Source organism: Macaca mulatta, chromosome 15 (genome assembly GCF_049350105.2).
Source record: "Macaca mulatta isolate MMU2019108-1 chromosome 15, T2T-MMU8v2.0, whole genome shotgun sequence".
Taxonomy (NCBI): Eukaryota; Metazoa; Chordata; class Mammalia; order Primates; family Cercopithecidae; genus Macaca; species Macaca mulatta.
The window spans coordinates 22,801,939-22,820,193 of record NC_133420.1 but is presented as its reverse complement, the minus strand read 5'-3'; the positions used below and the strand labels follow the sequence as shown (position 1 = coordinate 22,820,193).

General features: G+C 40.5%; 1 protein-coding gene and 1 pseudogene across 4 annotated transcripts in view; both read right to left on the bottom strand.

The window, feature by feature from the left end:
- Positions 1-2,232: 2,232 nt before the first annotated feature.
- SCAI (suppressor of cancer cell invasion) overlaps positions 2,233-18,255 on the bottom strand; it is a 189,634-nt gene continuing 173,611 nt past the window's right edge. For 2 of the 4 annotated variants that reach the window (XM_015116845.3, XM_015116846.3), the window contains one exon: positions 2,233-3,678. In XM_015116845.3, coding sequence (XP_014972331.3) covers positions 3,532-3,678 — 147 coding nt within the window. In that variant the 3' untranslated portion in view covers positions 2,233-3,531. The remainder of the gene's footprint in view (positions 3,679-18,255) is intronic. The other 2 variants (XR_001439881.3, XR_013405589.1) reach the window with 1 other exon arrangement.
- On the bottom strand, positions 15,977-17,545 carry LOC106993606 (frataxin, mitochondrial pseudogene; annotated as a pseudogene).

Here is an 18,255-nt window from a genome sequence, read left to right as displayed (position 1 = left end):
ACTCCAGCCTGAGTAACAAGAGCGAAACTCCATCTTAAAAACAAAAAACAAAAAAAACCTGTATATTTAAAACTTTCATGATAAAAAGTAAAGACACAGTATTCATTGCAAATGTTACCTTCCTAATGAAGCCTACCCTGATCATCACTTTTTCTTTTTTTCCAGAGATGAGGTCTTGCTTTGTCATCCAGGCTGGAGTGCAGTGGTACAATCACAGCTCACTGCAGCCACAAACTCCTGGGCTCAAGTGACCCTCCCACCTCGGCCTCTCAGGTAGCTGGGACTAATAGGGGCATGTTACTATGCCTGGCTTCATCACTCTTTTAAACATTATCCTTAAGAAAACAAACAAAAGATTTACCTTACCATAATCTACACTTTTCCATCCTACTTAACATTTTCTAACATAAATTACTTATGTTTATTGCCTTACTCCTCCTACTAGAATGTAAGCTTCATGAACACGAGGATTTTTAAGTCTACTTTGTTTGCTTCCCCAATGCCCAGAAGAAAATCTGGAGTATAGTCGTTGTTTAATACGCATTTTTCTGAAGGCATCAATGAAACAATAACATTTTCCAGCACAGTTTTCCTCTCTTTGAAGATTCAAGATCACTTCAGTCCACTTTAGGTTTTTAACTACCTGTAAGGAATTACACTACTAGCTTACGGGGCAATGTCATGAGGGTCAGTGTTGTGATTTCTAAGACCCTCATTTTTAGACAAACATGTTTCTAATCATAAAAGCTCTAATTTCCTCAGGAGAGCCTCCGTCTGCACTAGTTTCTAAAACAGCTAAGTGGGGCCCAGATTTTCTTGAACAAAATCTAAGTAAATGTGACCTACAAAAGAAAATGTTGTGTACACTACAAACAGGGTAAATAGTTCTCTTGGTGGTTGGAGTGGGGAAATCATATTTTTGGAACCAAGAGTCCAAATTACAGAATCAGAGTTAGAAAGAACCTGGGCCAACCTCTTCATTTTACAGATGACAGTGCTAATAAGCAGAGACATGAAGACACTTGTCAAAGGGCATAATACTAGTTACCAGGAAAGCCAGGACTAGAACTTAGGTCTCCTAGTTCTCAGACCAGTGTTCTTTATGCTTAACAGGGAAGGATAAAGCTCAGAACAGTAAATACTATTTTAAACATTAGAGGACAGGAAACTCTGTGTTGGTAGGAGCATAACTGGCACAGGACTTAAGGGGAATTGAAACAAGAGGTCAGAAAACTGAAAATAGTCTATTGCTGTAGGTCAATGAACACTGTTACTAAAGGAAAGCTATGAAGTTTATTAAGTTACTGAAAAAAAAGGAAAGCATACTGAAAAAAAAGGAAAGCAGTCTTTACCTGAAAATGAAAACCCACTAGCAAAGGAAATCTCTTTCCAGGGTAACTTTTCCCAAGCTTTCTGAAATACTGTTTGAAAGAACAAACAAAAATATTTTTAAAAAAGTAAACAGGCCAGGTACAGTGACTCACACCTGTAATCCTAGCATTTTGGGAGGCTGAAGCAGGAGGATCACTTGAGCCCAGGAGTTTGAGGCCAGCCTGCTCAACAAAGTGAGAACACGTCTCTACAAAAAATTTAAAAATAAAGAAAATTAGCCAAGCACAGTGGCGCATGCCTGTAGTCCCAGCTACTTGGGAGGCTGAGGTGGGAGGATTGCCTGAGTCCAGGAATTTGAGGCTGCAGTGAGCCATGAACGTACCACTGCACCCCAGCCTGGGCAACAGAGCAAGACCCTGTCTCTTTAAAAAAAAAAAAAAAAAAAGTAAACAGAATACTCCCCCAAGTCCCCAAACCCCAAAACGGTAACTTCAGACTTCAGGTTTGAAAAATCAGCAAATCAGAGCAGGAATGGGAATAACTTAGACCCAAATTAGTCTCTATGCCAGAAATGAAAACCAAGTTAAAAAATAATGGCCAGGTGCGGTCACTCACGCCTGTAATCCCAGCACTTTAGGAGGCTGAGGCGGGCAGATCACAAGGTCAGGAGTTAAAGACCAGCCTGACCGACATGGTGAAACCCCATCTCTACTAAAAATACAAAAATTAGCCGGGCATGGTGTCGGGCACCTGTAATCCCAGCTACTCGGGAGGCTAAGGCAGGAAAATCTCTTGAACCTGGGAGGCAGAGGTTGCAGTGAGCCGAGATAGCGCCACTGCACTCCAACCTGGGCAACAAGAGCGAGACTCTGTCTCAAAAAAAAAAAAAAAAAAAAAAATCAGAGTAAAATTTACCTAGGGCCATGGGAAAGAGATACCACAAGCAATCACCTCACTTCCCCTGGGACTGCCAGATGTGATCCTGTACAGAAAATTAGGTATCAGGCCTTTTCATTCATAGATTTCTGAAACTGAATGCTGGGTCATCAAAAAGGAGGGGAGAACTTCATAGTAAGTGACTGTGAAATTATAAAGGGAATGACAGGGAAGGAAAATACAAAAAAGAAAAATCTTTATAATATACACTGAGTCCTATTTAAGATAATAAAAATTTTGTGCATGAATATAAAACACTAAATACAGGAAATATTAATAAATCTTATTTCAAAATTGTCAATGCAAAACCAACTTACATTTTAGGTTTCATAACATCCAGTTACCCCTTACCAAAATTTAAAACATCTCTGACTTTGAAGTCTCATAAATTTCAATGAGGCAAAAAATTAAAACTTTATGCCACAGACATAAATCCACTCTTTAAATGTGATCTCATAAACCAAGAGTTTAAATAGAATTCCTATTGGAGACATTGTATCATGAAACCAATGACATGGTTTTTTGACTGAAATATTTCAAAGTTGTTTCCTTTTTCATTTCCAGCATTCACAGACTACAAAGAAAAGAAAATATGCAAATAAATCTCATAACACAATACTCATACATTCCAAGTAATATTTACCATCTCAAGTCCTCAATTAAGATCTAGCTTTCAGATGCAATTCAATCCAATTTCTGATATTATGACAGTATTGAAAGAAATTAAATGATTTCAAAAACTGGCTTGATCATGTTTCAAAGAATCAAACATTTTTCTACCAGCTAAGTTGGAATGAGAAAAAATATATTATGGAGGGACTCTGTTCCTGATTTTCAGTAGTCCATGGTGGCTAGCTTCATCATTACGAACGATTACATACTTCCAAATCCAGACATTTAACTTAGGTCCTAGTATAAGAGTTGGATTTACCTCATTATACAAAAATAAATGATTTTTTCTTCTCAGGGTGAGAATAGTGACTATTTGAGTGTAGGATTAGAAGTTGGAGGTAAATATCCATCCCTCAAAATCAAAAAATAAAAATTCCAAGATTAAGATTTTAAAAGACCTGAAAGGTTGCATTTTAAAACAGTTGCCCTAAAAGTGTGAACTTTTTTTTCCTCAGTTTGTTTTTAAAATGGTGGCCCTAAATTAAAAAATAAAAACTAAGTAACACCACTATGTGTCTTATCACATTAGAAAACTGCACCATTTAAAATTTGTGGAAAATGGAAACTTGTTTCGACAAGAGGGTTTTTGTTTTAATAGTCATCAAGGGTATTCTCAAAGAACACGTTTCGAACATCCAGAATGGATGCTAATTCCAAAATGTGCTTCTGGAGATGAGGATTCTCCACTGTTTCATCCCTTGGCAGTTGTGGATAAGATTCTGGATAATTTCGTGTTTCCTGGTAGACAAAAAAGAGAAAAGTCAAGTTTTGCGGTCTAATGAAAGAAAATTTTACACATCGATACAGTGTCAAGGAGTAATATAATATGTATTTTCTCTTTTATATTGGAATGAATCTTATTGTTAATATATTTGTTGAATATTGAATTGCTGATATTTAACCATTTTGACCTCTAAAAATGACAATTTCAGATGGTTCAACATAATATATTCATTTAGTGAGTTATTCCACAAATGTTTACTGAGGCCTATTGTTGCTAGACACTATGCTCTGTATCATGTGGAAACCATATAATTCATGCTACTGGGGGGAAAATCCTAACACATATAGAATTTCAACAAGTATATGTTAAATAAAAAGATATTGCTTTGGAAATTAAAATGAGGCTGGGGTGGCTGGGCGCGGTGGCTCACGCCTGTAATCCCAGCACTTTGGGAGGCCAAAGCGGGAAGATCACGAGGTCAGGAGTTCGAGACCAGCCTGGCCAACATGCTGAAACCCCATCTATACTAAAATACAAAAATTAGCCAGGCATGGTGGTGGGCACCTATAATCTCAGCTACTCAGGAAGCTGAGGCAGGAGAATTCCTTGAACCCGGGAGGCAGAGGTTGCAGTGAGCTGAGATCACGCCATTGCACTCCAGCCCAGGCTTTTTGCCATGTTGGCCAGGCTGGTCTCGAACTCCTGACCTCATGTGATCTGCCTGCCTCAGCCTCTCAAAGTGTTAGGATTACAGGCGTGAGCCACAGCGCCCAGCCTAGAAATTCTTCTTCAGTGGGTAAGTTCTATAAACTATAATCCTGCCATACATTTAAAATTTCCTGCAGAAGTTGCTACTTTTCTATACATCTCATGCAACAGTTCATATATACAAACGTTAACTTCCCTCTGCCTGTAGGACTCACTTATTACACATTACAAAAATAAATTTTTTTTAGATAAAATCTCACTGTGTTGCCCAGGCTGGCTTACTGCAGCCTTGCAGTGAGCTCAAGCAAACCTCCCACCTCAGGCTCCCAAGAAGCTGGCACTACAGCTGCGCACAACCGTGCCCAGCTAATTTTTTTATTTTTTGTAGAGATAGGGTCTTGCCATGTTGGCCATGCTAGTCTCGAACTCCTAAGCTCAACCAGTCTATGCGCCGTGAAGCCCAGGTGGCTTCAAGGAAGAAATAATACTGATCTAAACAAACTCTTTAAGAAATAGAAGAGAATGAAGAACATATCAACTCAATTTATGAGGTTAACACTATCCTGATAACAAAACCACATGAAGACATTATGATAAAAAAAATAAAAACCAAAATCATTCATAAAACAGATATAAAAATCCATAATGAAATATTAGCAAATTGAACCCAGCAATGCAAAAAGGACAACAAAATGCAAAAATATGACCACAAAATGGGTTTAATAGCTATGCAAGGTTGGTTTAACTTTTTTTTTTTTTTTTTTGAGATGGAGTTTCACTCTTGTTGCCCAGGCTGGAGTGCAATGGCACAATCTTGGCTCACCACAGCTTCCACCTCCTGGGTTCAAGTGATTCTCCTGCCTCAGCCTCCCAAGTAGCTGGGATTACAGGCATGCACCACCATGCCTGGCTAATTTTTGTATTTTTAGTAGAGACGGAGTTTCTCCATGTTGGTCAGGCTGGTCTCAAACTCCCAACCTCAAGTGATCTGCCCACCTCAGCCTCCCAAAGTGCTGGAATTACAGGCATCAGCCACTGTGCCTGGCCGATTTAACATTAAAAGATCAATTAGTGTTATTCACTCCATTAACAGAATATATTAGATCAGTAGATACAGAAACAAGTTTTTGGCAATTATCCATACCCATTCCTGATATAAACTCTTAGTAAATTAGGAATGGAAGGGAGCTCAGTCAATCTGAGAAAGGGTATCTATGAATAACCAACAATTTACATAATAATTTATGGTAAAAGACTAAACACCTTTACCCTAAAATCAGAAAGAAGGCAAGAATGTCCATTTTCACTACTTTTATTCCACATTTTACTAGAAGACCTAGCCCTGATATAAAGCACTAATAACAATAAAAGCCATATAGATTGGGAAAAAACAAGTAAAGCTGTTTTATAAGGATAGATGACATGATCCTGTATATAGAAAATATTAAGGAACATATAAAAAAGCTAAAAGAACTAACAAGTAAATTTAGCAAGACTGCAGAACACAAGGTCAACTGTCTTTTTTTTTTTTTTTTTGAGAAAGGATTTCTCATTCTTTCGCCCAGGCTGGAGAGCAGTGGCACAATCATGGTTCAGGGTAGCCTTGACTTTCCGGGCTCAAGTGATCCTGTTACCTCAGCCTCCCAGGTAGCTGGGGCTCTGGGTATATGCCACCACATCTGAGTAATTTTTTGTAGAGACAGGGTTTCACCATGTTGCCCAGCTGGTCTCCAGCTCCTGGGATCAAGTGATCTCCCTGACTCAGCTTCCCAAAGTGCTGGCATTAAAGGAGTGAGCCAGCGTACCCAGCCACAAGGCCGGTGTTTTATAAGTGCATTTCTATGTATTAGCAACAAGCAACTGAAAAATGAAATAAAAATAATTCAATTTTTTGAGATGGAGTTTCACTCTGTCGCCCAGGCTGGAGTGCAGTGGTGCAATCTCGGCTCACTACGACCTCCGCCTCCCAGGTTCAAGCGATTATCTTGCCTCAGCCTCCCGAGTAGCTGGGACTACAGGCATAAGCCACCATGCCTGGCTAATTTTTTTTTTTTTTTTTTTGTATTTTTAGTACAGATGAGGTTTCACCATGTTGGCCAGGCTGGTCTCCAACTCCTGACCTTGTGATCTGCCCGCCTCTGCCTCCCAAAGTGCTGGGATTACAGGTGTGAGGTACCACGCCTGGCCAAATAATTTTTTTTTTTTTTTTTTCATGATGGAGTCTCACTCTGGTCGCCCAGGCTGGAGTGCAATGGCACGATCTCGGCTCACTGCAACTTCCGCCTCCTGGGATCGAGTGATTCTGCCTGCCTTAGCCTATCGAGTAGCTGGGATTATAAGCGCCCACTACCACACCTGGCTAATTTTTGTATTTTTAGTAGAGATGGGGTTTTGCCATGTTGGCCAGGCTGGTCTTTAACTCCTGACCTCAGGTGACCTCCCACCTCGGCCTCCCAAAGTGCTGCAATTACAGGTATAAGCCACCACTCCCAGCCAAACAATTCAATATTTAAAGCGTACTGGAACATAAAATACTTTGGAATTGTAAGACACATGCAAGACCTGTGTGATAAAAACTACAAAATCCTGGTGAAAGAAACTAAAGATATAAGTAAATGAGGATATATACCATTATTATTGACTGGAAGATTCAACACTATTAAAATAATAATTCCCCACAGTTGAATTATATATAGATTTTTAATACAATTCTAAGCAAAATGTGACATGGATGCTAAAATTCATATAGAAGTACAAAGGACCTAAAATAACCAAAACACTTAAAACTCTTTTGGGGAAGAGGACTCTCCCTCTCAGATTTTAGGATTTTTTTTTTTTTGAGACAGTCTCGCTCTGTTGCCCAGGCTGGAGTGCAGTGGCCGATTTTAAGACTTTTTTAAAGTTACAATAGTAAAGACAATAGTGTATTTGATACAAATTCTGTAGATTGCCGGGCGTGGTGGCTCAAGCCTGTAATCCCAGCACTTTGGGAGGCCGAGACGGGCGGATCACAAGGTCAGGAGATCAAGACCATCCTGGCTAACGGTGAAACCCCGTCTCTACTAAAAATACAAAAAAATTAGCCGGGCGTGGTAGCGGGCGCCTGTAGTCCCAGCTACTCGGGAGGCTGAGGCAGGAGAATGGCGTGAACCCGGGAGGCGGAGCTTGCAGTGAGCCGAGATCGCACCACTGCACTCCAGCCTGGGTGACAGAGCAAGACTCCGTCTCAAAAAAAAAAAAAAAAAAAAAAAAAACAAATTCTGTAGATTAATGGAAGATAATTTAGAGTTCAGAAATATCCCTATACACATATGCTTAATTGATTTTCAACAAAGTTACCACAGTAATTCAATGGGAAAAGAAAAATCTTTTCAACATATGGTACTAGAACTACACATGCATATTAAAAAACTTTAAGCTTTATCTCACACTGTAAACAAAAATTAACTCAAAATAAACCATAGACCTACATGTGAAAGCTAAAACTATAGAATTCCTAGGAAGAAAACATAGGAGAAGGCCAGGCACGGTGGCTCACATCTGTAATCGCAGCACTTTGGGAGGCCAAGGCAGAGGGATCACTTGAGGTCAGGAATTCGTGATCAGCCTGGCCAACATGGTGAAAACCCCTTTCTACTAAAAATAACAAAAAAATGAGCTGGGTGTGGTGGTGGGCGCCTGTAATCCCAGCTACTCTGGAGGCTGAGGAAGGAGAATCGCTTGAATACAGGAGGTGGAGGTTTCAGTGAGCCGAGATTGTGCCATTGCACTCCAGCCTGAGTGACAGATTGAGACTCAGTCTCAAAAAAAAAAGAACAAACAAAAAAAGAAAATCTCTGTAACTTCAGGTAAAGATTTCTGGGATAATATACAAAAACACAAATCAGAAAAGAAAAAACTCAGATTTTTCATTGTAGCTTCAATTTGCATTCAACTCAACTTTTTTTTTTTTTTTTTTTTTTTTTTGAGACGGAGTCTCGCTCTGTCGCCCGGGCTGGAGTGCTGTGGCCAGATCTCAGCTCACTGCAAGCTCCACCTCCTGGGTTTACGCCATTCTCCTGCCTCAGCCTCCCGAGTAGCTGGGACTACAGGCGCCTGCCACCTCGCCCGGCTAGTTTTTTGTATTTTTTAGTAGAGACGGGGTTTCACCGTGTTAGCCAGGATGGTCTCGATCTCCTGACCTCGTGATCCGCCCGTCTCGGCCTCCCAAAGTGCTGGGATTACAGGCTTGAGCCACCGCGCCCGGCCTCAACTCAACTTTTTAATTTTGATGAAATTTTATTATTTTTAAAAATTTTGATGAAATTTTAAATACCACTACATATCCATCAGAATGGTCAGATTTAAAAGTCTGACAACAATGTTGGCAAGAATGAAAAGCAACCTTCAAAGCTACTGGTGGGAATGTAACTATGGTACAACCACTTTGAGAAAAGGTCTAGCAGTTTCTAAACTAAACACATACCCATAATATGACCAAAAAAATTCAAAACAAATGTCTGTGCAAAGACTTGTACAAGCTGGCTGGGCAAGGTGGCTCACGCCTATAATCCCAGCACTTTGGGAGGCCGAGGTGGGCGGATCACGAGGTCAGAAGATTGAAACCATCCTGGCTAACACAGTGAAACCCCATTTCTACTCAAAATACAAAAAAAATTAGCTGGGCATGGTGGCGAGCGCCTGTGGTCCCAGCTACCTGGGAGGCAGAGGCAGGAAAATGGCGTGAACCCGGGAGGCGGAGCTTGCAGTGAGCCGAGATTGCACCTCAATGAGTGAGCGAGACTCCATCTCAAAAAAAAAAAAAAAAAAAAAAAACCAAACCAAAACAAAAAAACAAAAAAACTTGTACAATCCTTGTTATTTATAATAAAAAGCAGTTTTATTTCTATTAGCCAACTATTTATTTATTTAAGACAGGGACTCCCTCTGTTCCACGCTGGAATGCAGTGGCGTGATCATAATTCACTGTAATTTTGAACTCCTGGGGCTCAAGCGATCCTCTAGCCTTGGCCTCCTGAAGTATTCAGATTACAGGCATGAGCCACCATGCTCTGGCCTGTAATAGCCAACACTGTAAAACTGCCACGTGTTCATCAGGGGGAGAATGCCTAAACTGTGGTATGTTCAGACAATGGAATACTACCCAGTAACAAAAAGGAATGATCTACTGATATCTGAAACAACAGGGATGAATCTCAAGAACAATGCACATGCTTAGTCACAGAAGGTTTACACAAGAGTCCATACTGTGTGATTCAAGTTCACGAACAGGTACAAGTAATCTTGAGTGAAAACAAAAGGTGACAGCCTCTGGGGTAATGGGTACTGGACTAAATAAAAAGGAGTACAGAAGTAACAATCTGGAATGATGCTATCTTGTATAAATTGATAAAGGTTTAGGTTACACAGGTATATTTCCCTCAAAACTCACTTAATGGTATACCTTAATTTTGTGTATTTCACTGTGTGTAAACTTTACAGAAAAAAGAATTAGGTGAGTTACAGTGGCTCATGCCTATTACCCCACTTTGGGAGGTCAAGGTGGGAGGGTTGCTTGAGGCCAGAAGTTTGAGACCACCCTGGGCAATGCAGCAAAACCCGTCTCCACAAAAAAATTTAAAAATTAGCTGGGCGTGGTGGTGTACAGTACTCAAGTGGTCACAGCTACTCAGGAGGCTAGAAGCAGGAGGACTGCTTGAGCCCAGGAGACTGAGGCTGCAGTAAGCTACAATTGCATTACTGTACTCCAAACTGCATGACAGAGACTCTGTCTCAAATTAAAAAAAAAAAATTGTAGTTGGGCAGTGGCAATGTGCCTATAGTTCCAGCTATGTGTGATGCTGAGGCGGGAGGACAGCTTGAATCCAGAAGTTCAAGATCAGCCTAGGAAACATGGGAAGATCTCATCTCATTAAAAAAAAAAAAAAAAAAAAGTAAACATATTATATATATATGCATGATGAAGTGTTTGTGGGTGATGTCCACAATCTACTTCAAAATGCATTAAAAAATAAGATGGGGCTGGGCGTGGTGGTTCATCCCTGTAATCCCAGAACTTTGGGAGGTTGAGGTGGTTGGATCACCTGAGGCCAAGAGTTCGAGACCAGCCCAGCCAATATGGTGAAACTTCATCTCTACTAAAAATACAAAAATTAGCTGGGCATGGTGGCATGCACCTGTAATCCCAGCTACTCAGGAGGCTAAGGCAGGAGAATTGCTTGAACCTGGGAGGCAGAGGTTGCAGTGAGCAGAGATCACGCCATTGTACTCCCAGACAACAGGGTAAGACTCCGTCTCCAAAAAAAAAAAAAATCTGATGAATGGTAAGACAAATCCATACATGGAAAAATACGTTAGAACTCAAATATAGCTGACTCCTGAACAATGCAGGGGTTAGGGATGCTGAGCCCCCTCCCTAACAGAGTTAAAAATCCATATATAACTTTCAACTCCCTGAAATGTAACTACTTATAGCCTACCACTAACTGGAAACCTTATAGATAACATAAACAGTCAATTAACAAATACTTTGTATGTTATATGTATTATATACTGTTTCTTCTTTTCTTTTTTTTTTTTTTTTTGAGACAGAGTCTTGCTCTGTCACCTAGGCTGGAGTGCAGTCGCGCGATCTTGGCTCACTGCAACCTCCACCTCCCAGGTTTAAGCAATTCTCATGTCTCAGCCTCCTGAGTAGCTGGGATTACAGGCGCATACCACCACACCTGGCTAGTTTTTGTATTTTTAGTAGAGGGGGTTTCACCATGTTGGCCAGGCTGGTTTTGAACTCCTGACCTCAGGTGATGTACCCGCCTGAGCCTCCCATAGTGCTGGGATTACAGGCGTGAGCCACTGCACCCAGCCTATATATTGTATTATTACAATACAGTTAGCTAGAGAAAAGAATTTTTTTCCCCCCAAGACGGAGTTTTGCTTTTGTTACCCAGGCCGGAGTACAATGGCGCAATCTTGGCTCACTGCAACCTCTGCCTCCCAGGTTCAAGAGATTCTCCTGCCTCAGCCTCCCGAGCAGCTGGGATTACAGGCACTTGCCACCATGCTTGGCTAGTTTTTGTATTTTTAGTAGAGACAGGGTTTCACCATATTGACCAGGCTGGTCTTGAACGCCTGACCTTGTGATCTGCCCACCTCGGTCTCCCAAAGTGCTGGGATTACAGGTGTGAGCCACTGCACCGGGCTGAGAAAAGAAAATGTTATTAAGAAAATTGGCCAGGGCTGGGCATGGTGGCTCACACCTGTAATCCTAGCACTTTAGGAGGCTGAGGCGGGAGGATGACTTGAGGTCAGGAGTTCGAGATCAGCCTGGCCAACATGGTGAAACCTCGCCTCTACTAAAAATACAAAAATTAGCCAGGAGTGGTGGAACATGCCTGTAATCCCAGCTATTTGGGATGCTGAGGCAGAATAATCTCTTGAACCCCAGAGGTGCAGGTTGCAGTGAGCCGAGATTATGCCACTGCGCTCCAGCCTGGGCAACAGAGCGAGACTCTGTCTCAAAAAAAAAAAAAAGAAAAGAAAAGAAAATCATAAGAAAGAGAAATATATTTACTATTCATTAAATGGATTACCATAAAGGCCTTCATCCCCATTGCCTTCACATTGAGTAGGCTGTGGAGGAGGAGGTGGGGTTGTCTTGCTGTCTCAGGGGTGGCAGAGAGAGGAGAGGTGGAGGAGATGGAAGGGGAGGCAGAAGAGACAGGCAACTGGGTGTAATTTTATGCAAATATGTCATAATTTGTGTCTGACATTTTTGCTTTTTCATTTCTCTAAAGTGTTTCTATATGGCACCAATCCTTCCACTATTTGCTTTCATTTCAGTGTCCGTTATCATAGAAGCATCTATGACATAGAAGTCAAAAGCCCAATCCTGAATAACCTGAACCCTTCTGCTGGGTTGTCTAACATCCATTTGTTTTCTGCCACTGCTTCTTCTATGTCTCCTTCCTGGCACTGGTTGAGAAACATTCATGTCCACCCCACGTCATCTTCAGTTAATTCTTCTGGTGCGGTGTCTATTAGCTCTTGAACTTCTCCAAGATCTGTATCTCAAAACCCTTCACTCCCCACCCTTTTTGCCACATCCACTATGTCTTTAATGATTTCCTTGACTGTCACAAATCCTCTGAAGTCATGCACAACATCAGGACACAGTTTTCTCCAGCAGGAATTGTTTCAGGCTTGATGGTTTTCAAGGCTTTTTCTATACTAATGATGGCATTTCCAATGGTAGAATCCTTTTAGGCTTTCAAGATGTTCTCTCCATTAGGGTTTCTCTTCCGTAGTTTTGATAATACATACAGTACTCTGTGCAATGAACCTTAAAGGTCCTTATGACCCCCTGATCTAGAGGCTGACATTGTGTGTTTGGGGGCAAGTAGGCCACTTTGACACCTTCAGTATAGAAGTAATGGGGTTCTGGATAGCCAGGGCATTGTCGAATATCAAAAAAACTTTAAAAGGTAGTCCCTTACTGGCAAGGTACTTCCTGATTTCAGGGACACAGCATCAACAAAATCAATCTGGAAAAAAAGTTCCTGTTGTCCAGACCTTCTTGTTGTACTGGCAGCTGGTGTTTATCTTTTCTATCAAGGTGCATTAGCAGCTTTATAGATAAGGACTGTCCTGATCATAAACCCAAGTGCATTTGCACAAAATAACAGAGTTGTCTATCCCTTCCTGTTTAAATCCTGGTGTTCACTTCTTTTCCTTACTAAAAAACGTCCTCTGTGGCAGTTTTTTTTTGTTCTTTTTTTTTTCTCCAGAAAAGGTATTTTCTTCTGCACTAAAAACCTGTTCAGGCAGGTATCCTTTCTCCTCAGTGGCACCCCCAGGTGCCACTCGTCTGCTGCCTCTTGGTTGGCAGAAGCTGCTTCTTGTGTTATCTTAACATTTTTAAAGCCAAAGCTCTTTCAAAAATTATCAAATCATTTTTTGCCAGAATTTCATTCTCCAGCTTTGGATCTTTCACTTTCCTTTTGCTTTGTTATATAATGTTTGCTTTTTCTCAAATCATAATATATGTCTTTTTTTTTAGTGGCGGGGGGATGGAGTCTTGCTGTGTCGCCCAGGCTAGAGTGCAGTAGTGTGATCTCAGCTCACTGCAACCTCTGCCTTCCAGGTTCAAGCAATTCTCCTGTCTCAGCCTCCTGAGTAGCTGGGACTACATACAGGCTCGTGCCACGATGCCCAGCTAATTTTTGTATTTTTAGTAGAGATGGGGTTTCATCATATTGGTCAGGCTGGTCTTGAATTCTTGACCTCAGGTGATCCACCCACCTCGGCCTTCCAAAGTGCTGGGATTACAGGCATGAGCCACCGCGCCCGGCCTGTAAGTATGTCTTATAGCAACCTTACACCTACATAAATGCTACATTTTCATTATGAGATAAAAAGGTATTTCACAAAAAGTGCAAGGTTTTCATGCCTGCTGACGTAGCTACAGTGATGGCGTCACAAATTTTCTTTTTTTACAACACTCCTTACTGGATTAATTTATCTTGAAATGGCAGGCAACCACAATGGCAAACCTTGATCTATGGTACATATCAAGCTATTCAACTTTTTCTTGTAATATCATGACTTTTCTTTGCTTCTTGGGAGCACTTTAAGCATCACTTCACATGAGTCTCATGGTGTTATGCAAGGTTTACTACAGTACTGGACTAAACACAATAAAAAATATGTGAGAACCGGTAGAGACCATTTTTTATTACAATACACAATTTACTGGAGAGACAAACTGCTCATGGAGATGACAGGCATTCTAAGCAGTACTTGCAACACTTGAGCTCACTGCCAGAGCAACAGGATGTGGCTACAAAATTATTACAGTAGTACAGTAGGCACTACAGTGATTTTATGCAGTTATGATTTAATATTGCATCATCATTACTTTTGTTTACACTTCTCTGGACTGTGAATAGTACCATATATGGCATGTAAGTGTAAGCATAAATTTTAATCATTCATAATAGATTTGTATACATCTGATAGTACTAAATGATAAAATAGACTAGTGTCTACATATATTTTATATATTCATGACATACCTTTTTCTTAATTTTTTCACTATTTCTTTTTTGTATGATTTTATTTATTTCCTCACTGGCACTGATCTACTGCACTTAAACATTTCCATCAGACTCAAAAAATAATTTTATTTCAGGAGAAAGAAAAAATTTTACTTAGCTTTTGTTTATACTGTTTCATTATTAAGAGTATTTTTTTCTTTTTTTAAGAGATAAGATCTTGTTATGTTGCCCAGGCTGATCTCCAATTCCTGGCTTCATACAATCCTCCTGCCTCAGCCTCCTGAGTAGCTGGGACTATAGGTATATGCCACTTCTCCCAGTTTGACTTTTTTTTGTTTTTTTTACTATAATGTAATGTGTTTTTATTCACCCATTGGAAAAGCCTTTGCTACATATTAATACAAACTTGTCACTAATAAATCTTTCTTTCAGTAAGAAAATAGTATGAGCATAACTTTGTGTGAGTTTTAATGTCCTGGAGCCTTGTTGCTTCATGTATAAACTGCAGGTCAGTAGAAATTAAAATGAGGTAATATGGTATAATAGGCTTAACCCAGTAAGCGTACAATAAGGGATGGCTATTATTTTAACATGAATTCAACTGAAATCCCGATAGGGGAATACCAATAACGTTTCCTATATAGCTTACAAATTGTTCTTTGTCATCTCCTCATCTGCCCAATGGGAATTAGAGCGAGCCTGTTAGGCTGCTTGACAGGACCACTGAATGCTGGAAATCAACCACACTCCATCCCCTCATTTAACAGATGGGAAAGCAGAGGCCCAGGGAGTTTGGGAAACTTGTCCACAAAGGGACAACTACTTTATGGCTGAACTGCGTCTAGGACCAGGTTCTCTTTATCGACATGAGTATCTCTTTCCTTTATATGCCCCTTCACGTTCACAAAGCAACTCCTCAGCTCCATGATTTTGTTTATTATGCTACATCACTCAGTTTATGAAAATGACTTTTTTTCCTCCTTTCTTGTGATTGGAAGTTTTTTTGCATTCTTGTGGCAGCTGAATCCATACTAACCCTTAAGTTGAAAAAAATATATATAAAAATACACACACACACATATACACACATACACACGTGAACATGTGGAAGAAACAGCACTAGGTCTCCCTGGACAACCCAGTGCAGGCCACACCCTGGCAGTCACAGAGCACACATCAGAAATTGTCTTCCCATGTGAACTGCTTTCGACACTTCAATGCTAAAGAGCTCAGAGGTGCTTCCACTTTGAAAGAAGCCCGGGAACATTTGTAGCCTACCCATTAATGTGTCTCATTTTGAGACAGAACAGTGAGCAGGTAAACCAGCTGCTCTTCATGTACTTCTTGCCGTAAGTCCTTCAAAGAATGAAGAGTGAAGACAATTCATTTCTCCTCCTGGAACTTCTTATTCTTCTGCTTTTTTAAAGGTTGCTATGTTCAGGTATAGGGATAAGACATTATAAAAGATAAAGGATATCATGTGAGGGAGGAAATCAGACAATCCAAAAAAATCTGTAGAAATTAAAAATCAAAACATGCGGGCAAGGTAGGAGGCAACACATTCTTGCCACAGAGCTGTTCCTCAAAGGCAGGAATGAAAAACGAAAAACAAAAAAAAAGACCTCAGCTGCATAATGAAGCTGGGGTCTTGGCCTGACAGCTTTAAATAGCCTTAAAACTGGGCTGGGCATCAAGCGTCTTTTCCAGAATAGGCCAAGGAAGACAAGTCCGGTTTGGTTTTTAAGGCCTTAGTGAGCTCTGCAGCCAGCAGATCATGGAGGGACAGGCTATCGTGGGAGTACACCCAGTTTTTCCCAGTCCAGTCATAACACTTGAGTCCACTGGGTGGAGAAGATAACTAGATTTGCTTGTTTGGCATCTGCTTGTTGATCACGTAGGTTCCTAGATCTCCACTCAGTTTACCAGTTAAGACACCACTCCCAAAGGAAACATCATAATCCTCAAACATGTATGGCTTGTCTGTAAGGTCTTCAAAAAACTCTGCTAAACAGTCCAGTGATTCCTCTGCTAGTCTTTCATAGGTAGTCTCATCTAGAGAGGCTGGGTGGCCCAAACTTCCTGATTTCCTCAAATTCATCCAATAGACACTCTGCTTTTTGACATTCCGAATCTGGTTGAGGCCACGGAGGTTCAAACTGGCATGGTGGGGCGTGCAGGCCACGGTGATTCCAGTGCACAGGCCCCGGCAGCCACAGAGCGGGGCCAATTCCACTGGCTGCAGGGCCCGGGTGAACAATGTTTTCAATATTTCTAGGCTGTGTAGTTTATTTGTTTTGCAAACAGTAGCAAATCTCCAAAATTTTTCCAATTTATTTATTGAAAAAAAAATTGTGTCTTAAGTGGAACTGCACAGTTGGCCCATGCAGTGGTACAATCAGAGTTCACTGCAGCCTCAAACTCCTGGGCTCAAGCAATTCTCCCACCTTAGCCTCCTGAAGAGCTGGGACTATAGGCACATACCACTACATTTGGCTAATTTTTAAAATTTCTTTGTAGAAATGAGGTCTCACTATGTTGCCCAGGCTGTTCTCAAACTTCTAGCCTGAAGTGATGCTCCTGTCTTGGCCTCCCAAAGTGCTGAGATTACAGGTGTGAGCCACTGCGCCTGACCCATTGCAGTTCTTTTACATTTTAAAATTACCATAATAAAATGGAAAGAAATAATATTTTGAAGCCAAAAGTTGCAAAAGATTTTTTTAACTGTTCAGGCATATTTGAAAAAACATTTTACTTACAGAAGTGAAAAATATAATGGCTAAAATATTTAAAATCTCAAGGAAGTGTTGTATAGGTACATGCATACACAAAAAATAAACAGCTAGAAAAGTGCACTATCAAGTCAAGCAAAAGACTTGAACACATTCTTTACAAAGAGAAAAACAGAAGAACACTTATGAGAAGTTGCTCAACCTCAATAGTAATCCTGGAAATAAAAATTCAAACCACAATGACCTACCACTTTACACTCAGCAGATTCACAAAAACTATAAAGTATGACTGCAACAAGTGTTGGAAAGGAAGGATTACAGAAATAGCAACTCTTACATCCTGCTAGTATGAGTGTAAACTGATACAACTGCTTTGGAACACAGTCTGGCATTACCTAGCAAAGTTAAATATGCTTATATCCTCTGATCTTGCAATTCTACTATTACGTATATTTCTCAGAGAAAATCTTATATATGTGTACCAGGAAACTGATAAAAGAATTTCACAGCAACATCATTTTTTTTTTTTTTTTTTCCCCAAGACTGAGTCTTGCCTGTTGCCCAGGTTGGAGTACAGTGTTATGATCTCGGCTCACTGTAATCTTCGCCTCCTGGGTTCAAGCAATTCTCTTTCCTCAGCCTCCCGAGTAGCGGGGATTACAGGTGCATGCCACCATGTCTGGCTAAGTTTTGTAATTTTAGTAGAGACAGGATTTCATCATGTTGGCCAGGCTGGTCTTGAACTCCTGACCTCGTGATCTGCCCACCTCGGCCTCCCAAAGTGTTGGGATTACAGGTGTGAGTCACTGTATTTATATAATAATAAATCACTTATATAACAAATGGCCAGCATCATTTATATAATAATAAAAACTTGGAAGCAACCCAAATGTCCATTATCAGAATAAGTAATCTGCAATGTACAGTCAAATAATGCCTAGTGTTGTATAGTCAAACAAAATGAATGAATGAAAGCTATAGTCAATCAACATGGGTCAATCTCAGGAATAAAACATTGGCAAAAAGGAAGTTGCAGAAGAATACACACAATATGGATTCATAAATATGTTGCGTAGGAATAGAAATACATGCTGCAAAACTA